At 25.4% G+C, this 6,762-nt stretch overlaps 1 protein-coding gene across 1 annotated transcript; it reads right to left on the bottom strand.

The window, feature by feature from the left end:
- Positions 1 to 1,188: 1,188 nt before the first annotated feature.
- On the bottom strand, positions 1,189 to 1,932 carry LOC122856571 (granzyme C-like). Its single transcript, XM_044158253.1, has 3 exons — positions 1,729 to 1,932; positions 1,418 to 1,654; positions 1,189 to 1,350 (listed from the first exon to the last, which is right to left on the bottom strand). The coding sequence occupies exons 1-3, from the start codon at positions 1,930 to 1,932 to the stop codon at positions 1,189 to 1,191; spliced, it is 603 nt and encodes a 200-aa protein (XP_044014188.1).
- Positions 1,933 to 6,762: the final 4,830 nt, after the last annotated feature.

The raw sequence follows: 6,762 nt of genomic DNA, 5'->3' as shown, positions 1-6,762 counted from the left end.
CTCCTGCACCATACATTACTAATTTTTCATTCTTCTTTTTTTTTCGTTTTCTTTTCTTATACACTGCATGTATACAATGCAACAATAAAAAAAAAAATATAAATAAATCATATTACACGGGGGGTGGATGAGGAGGAGAGAGAGGGAAGTCAATTTAAAATATGTTTAAAGCATTTGATTAGCGGTAAAGCAATTGTGCGACTACCACTGGATCAACTCGCTCTCAACAACAATGGAATGACACACAAATATTACTCGCGACCACTGACAATGAGGTGAGGTCTGCGGTTGTAAAAATAAAAAGAGGAGGAAAAAAAAATAATATATTTATTTATTTTTTTTTTTTATTTTTCGAAAAATACAATACTACAGTGCAACGATAAAGGAGAATTTTAAAAAATAAAAAAAAAAAAAAAAGGTTGTACCTATATGTCCGCATGCCTTTTGAACGAAGAAATTGTATATATATATATATATTTATTTGTGGGGTTGGAAATTTGCTTGAAAGCGCATATGGTTCCAAGGAATCTTATTCTCGAGCGAGTTTGTTGGACCGCAATTACCACGCGGCAAACTTTACGATCTTTGAATGAAAGCCCACAGCCCATTAATAGCAAACTCCGGTCATTGAACGTATTTATATTATATACATATATTTGCTGCAATTGTAAGCATTATATAGACCAACCAAAGATTTTCTCTTTTTTTAATATATACCTATATATATACATTATACATACTTGACAATCGTAAATTTAAAAGTACAATTTGTTCTTCACGTTCTGTCTCGTTTATACACTTTGAATTATTATCAATTAAAATATACAATTATAATTAGAAATATTTTTCAAATTCATGCTCAAATTAATTGTACGAAATTTATGATAATATTCATTTTATTTTTTTCCATTTTAACAATAAAATAAATTTTATCTGGTAAATATTTGAATAAGCAAAACCAACAAATTAAATATAGCTGTAAATTTTGTTTTTCATATTTCGGATACCTTATCTTTTAAATTATTGACACAATAATATAAGGAAATTTATAATTTTTTAACTTTAATTTTGTCACAAGATTATGGAAGCCAAGGCCATGTAATAATTTATTTGCTAAATAGTTTCAAAAACTCTAATGATTTTTAGTAAAATTATAATTATATAAAAGATGACAACTCTTTGTTCTCGTTATTTTCTTAATAAAATTCTTAATCTTATAATCGTAGATTTAATCCAGTGAACTTGTGTATAAACATCAGTGAGAATAACGCTGTTTGGTTTATCTGGTAAATATAACGAGACTAATCCAACAATTGTTCGGCCTTGAAATAATGGATTACCACTGTCACCCTTTGAATAAATAAAATAAATAAAATAAATAAAATTGAAAGAAATAAATAAATTAATAAAAATTTACCTCGGATATTCCTGTATGATCATATTCTGCCAAAGCACACTTTTGTTCATCATGACGAAAATTAAAACTCTGAAAAATCTCCTCACATTTTTTTGTAGATTGGACTACCATCAAAATAATATTCAAGTTTTTTGTATTATGCCAACCAATAACCGACATTGCAGTTGCACGATGAACCCATGAAGTTGGCAAATAAACCTTCATTCTATCAGTATAATATGAAATTGATTTTTCTAGCTGTAAAAATAATTAACATCATCTGCAAATATACAGACACAAACAACACCTTCAGCTATTCAATGATAACTTACTTTTAGCAAAGCCACATCATTTCGCCATGAATCTTGAGGCTTAAATTCATGATGAATTAAAAAGTAACTCACTGAATAAATCATATTGTTATTATATTCATCATAAATGTCGGAGGTACCATCCGTTATGACGACTTTGATATTTGCTGGAAATACCATTGGTGATGTTTCTAGCACAAGACAACTTGCAACAGTCAATATCATATTTTTTGATATAATACTTCCACCACAATAATGATTTTCTAAATATTGAATTGATACCAAATATGGATGAACACTTTTCACAGCAACTGGTCTTCCACCATATATTTTACTTGAAATTTTACCATGGCAATCTGTTTTTTTTTTTTTTTTTTTTTTTCGAAATACAAAATGATTAATAAAAAATAATATTTTGTAATAATTGTATAGAGACATGTACTTACTGCAAATGCAAATGCTAATTATCCATATTATCATCATCAGCATGATTATTAATTTTTAAATTGTTTTACCTTTGAGAATTGAATTATTACTCGACTCGATTTTATTCGTGTTTTATATCTACTAAAAATATTGAATTTTATCATTAGTCAAATATTTATTTTACCCGGGTAAAATAGATAAGAGGTACATATTAATTTTTATTTTAGATTTTTAGTCTTATATGTTAGTCTGTTTTCTTTATCATATGTAAAATATAAAAATAATAATGTATCCATTAATGTTTAAATAATACCAATAAGAGTAATGACTTTTGAGGATAAAAAAAATTAAACCGGTTCAATCTTCATATATATATATTCAATATGTAATTTAACAATCTTTATACTGTTGAAACAAAATTCTCTTATTTTGGTATGTATATATTTAAAAAAATTGATGGCATGTATTGAACTGTGGCAAACAACTGGATTTTTAAGTTTCACACCCGGACGTGCACGCGATTATATTTTATAAATTTTGTTTTTACCAATGAGACACGAGATATAACTTGGGAGGTTGTATAGTTGCTTGTATGAGTGACCACCATGATGTAATTTTTTTTTTAAATTATCTTTCAAATTAACCACAAAATCCCATAAACATTGACAACTAACCCGGCAAATTCTTCGCATCATTATAACTGAATATATATATTTTTTTTATTTTTTCATCCATCCTCTCTCTTATATATATATGTACAAAACCACAAAATGTTGTTATATATTTAAATTTATTGAAGAACTTTGAATTTTGAAGAATAAAAACCTCCATAAATAATAAATATCACTCGCATTTTATTTTTTTCACACCAATTCCATTATTAAATAATTTAATTATTATTATTTTTTTTCTACATAAATATATACTGTATATTGAAAAATTAAATTAAATTGAATGAGTGACAAAAATTGATAAATCCAATCAATTTATTATTATCATTATTATTATTTTTATTGTGTTTGTCTTTTTAATAAATTTAATGCCACTGAATTAATAAACATTTCAAAAATGAAAAACCATTTTATATTTATTTAGTTATTTCAATATATTTTCATAAAAACCCTTTTAACAAATTAATTACTTGATAAAATAACGAGTTTAAATATAATTACTTAAAATGAACAAAATAAATATGTCACATATGCGCTTGTTTTAAAATAACTTTGGTATTTCGAAAAGACAAATAAATAAAGTGTATTAAATCATAATTAAGAAGAAGCTGAGCTGAATGCAACGATGTTATTTCATTTTACGACGAGTAACTATAATATATGCCCACTGTTTAATGTTTATATATATAAGCTTGTCCACTGCGTCACTTTTTTTTTCTTTTTCCTAATTTTCATTATTTCTCCTGCTTTTTCCATTTTTTTTTTTTTTTTTTATTATTATTCGCCACAAATTTTTCATCTTTTTTTTTTTTTTTCTTCATACAATAAATCACTTCCGCAACTTTGCCATTATTTATACACGTATATACACACACACTAAAAATTCATGTCTGTCTCAACGGGTGTGCCATATTCACCCTCTATTATTTTTTCAACATATTTTTTTATTATTTCTAGATATTTGTATTTGAATATGATTTTTAAATATTTTTTTGTTAAGTGAAAGAAGAAAAATAATATTGATAACTGATAAAGAATATCACGCTTGGATGAAGATATTGGAAAAAAATTATCTATATGTGTGATGACTCTTTTGAAGCAGATAGATAAAGGAAGAAAAAAAAACACACACAAATACATCTGCTTTTTTTTATTATATATCTATTTTTTGTTTAAAGATTTTTAAAAAAAAGAGGGAGTCGTGGTGATAGTAAAAGATATAATATATGTCATTTGAATATTAGACCAAAGAACAGAGCTTAATGTCATCAGACCAAATAAAATGAAAAATATAAGCCAGAAATAGATATATATATAAAATGCAACTTGAATGGTGCAAAATGTTATGTCTCGACCGCAGTCGCACTGGGACTATGAAGCCACAAATTTGATTTTTCTTCTTGGTCTCGCATAACTCTGTTATAAACTCTGTCTTGGAATTTTTTTTATTTTTTATTTTATTATTTTGGTTGTTCTATATTATCCTCATTTTTTTTTGTCCACCAAACAAATGTCACAGCTATTATTATTTTTATTATTTTCCTTTGAATTGTATAAATTTATAATTAATCCATTTACGATTATAAAAGTCTATTATTTTGTTGTAACATTTTTTTTTTCTCTACTATTCTAGCTCAACATGTATCCAGAAAAACGAAAACTAAATTTACAAACAAACGAAAACTCGATTTAGACTTCCATACATCATGTGCCAAGGTACAAGATTATTTTTCTTATACCACCAACATTTTCCTTGAGTTTCTCTTGTATCACCCTCTTTTATTTCAACCCCCATTCCAAAATCTACTTCACGTACAAGTTACCACGTTGAAAATTCATGGTAAAAGTCGAACGTTCTAAAATCACGACGACACAATGTATATCCCATTTTTCTATTTTCTTTAGCTGCACACACTGAACCGTAGTGGTACATGAACAGAGTAGACTTTAACAATGAAAAAAAAAAAAAAAAGTAAAAAATTGAAAAACAAGAAATTTTAAAAGTGTTGCAAGAAAATGTATATAGCTAGATATTTTGATGCTGATATATGCTTTTTATTTCATTTTTTCTCAACAGTTTGTATTTGTGTTTATTTGTGTTGAAAGAAAAGCAGATGGAAATATATAATTTTTTATTTTTTACTTATTTTATCTGTATATTTGTATTGACTATAAAGTTTTTGATAAATCAAAACCACCACAACTTTATTATCTATTTTCGTTACCAAGTCGTTTTATCGAAAGAATAAATTTCAAGGAGCTGGCTATAGTCTATTTATTTTTGCATTTGTTGAAGAAAAGTTTAATCTTTACTTGAAATTTTCTTAATTTAATGCATTTATTTTATTTTATTTTCTATCAACATTTAATTTAAAGTAAACTGCGCAGGTTGTGTAAGGTGGAAAAATAAAAAATATATGAAAACTATGATGAATTGGAGATTAACGTGCTCGTGTGACTATACATGATTTTAACTTATGTTTTTTTTATTTTCATTTTATAATAAAAATAAATTTTTATTTCTCAATATATATATTTTCTTAATTTTTATTATATATATATTTTAAGATGTGTGCAGGCAAAGGCAAAGGCAAAGATAATATAATTACCAACGCATGTATAGTATTATAGTAGCTCTAAAATCAAAAATAAAAAAAATATAAAAAATAACGTGTCCCCTCAATCACGAAAAATGAAATAAAATATTAGCTTGATACAAAATGTATACTACATATACAGTAAAACAATATTCCAAGAATTATTTTATATATGCAACGCGATACAAATTTTTAAGCTTTTTATTTTATCATCTTAAATATATCTTCTGGTTTATTTTTATTATTTTCGTTAATTGTGTATTGTAATAAATAAATATGAGCTTTAAAAAGTGATAATATTTTTGGCAAAGATAGAAATAAACTTTGGTTTAAAAAATAAAGCAAGAAAAAGTGATTGCGCCTTGAAAATTGATAATATATCATTTGATTTTTGCAAGGGGGATATGTGTATGTAGTCTTTTACGCTTATTGAGGTTTAGCCGCTAAAGTGTGTGCAGCTTGCAGAGCATCAGATGCATGTATGGCAATTGAAAAAAAAAGAAAAAAAAGTAATATAAGAAAGAGTTGCAAGCAAGGTGGGATACCGGTCTTCTTTTAATTTATTTTATTTTTTTATCCGTCGGTTTTAATGCCCGGTTTATAAATACAACCGGCTTGAAGCACGCGATCGCGACAATTTGATATTTACTCTCTTTTTTTTTTCATTTATTTATTTTTAAATGTAAATTTATATATAAATATTTTTTGCAAATTTTTATCTATTGCTAATATATTTATTTATAATTTTTTCATGCCTTTTATTGTTGGAGAAATTTTTTTTAATTCAAGTCATATCATATTAGATATACATATATAGGAAAATTAAATTTCTCATTTGATTTCATTTATTCATTTATTTATTGTTACTTTTGATCATCGTCTTATTCTTTTTTTTTTCTTTCTTTATTTTGCTTGTCAAATCGATATACAGGTTTGATTCATATCCGGATTATGAACATTAACTTACACCTGGGGTCTCGGTCAAAATATTAAGTCAAATATACAACTTGAGCTGGCTGATTTTTATTTTTTATTTTTTACTTTATGCTGCGCTTATTTTTATTATTATTATCATTTTTTTTAACCCAGCGAGTGGGCCTAATTACTGGCAACTCCGATTGTGTGGGATTTTGAATTTTTTTAAATTAATTGACTATACAACTTGCTAATTTTATATTTTTTTTTTTTACCTTTTTTTAATTACGAAATACAAATTTATATAATTCAAACGTAAATTAGAAAAAATAATAATAATATTTCTGGCAATTTGTAATTTTATTTTTCATAAAATTTTTAATTATTATTTATTTTTTCTTTAATTTCAATTAAAAAAATAAACTTGAATCATGCAGTTATTTAAA

This window comes from Aphidius gifuensis, linkage group LG5 (assembly GCF_014905175.1).
Source record: "Aphidius gifuensis isolate YNYX2018 linkage group LG5, ASM1490517v1, whole genome shotgun sequence".
NCBI lineage: Eukaryota > Metazoa > Arthropoda > Insecta > Hymenoptera > Braconidae > Aphidius > Aphidius gifuensis.
The sequence above is the reverse complement of the archived record's forward strand: the minus strand, read 5'-3'. Positions and strand labels throughout refer to the sequence as shown.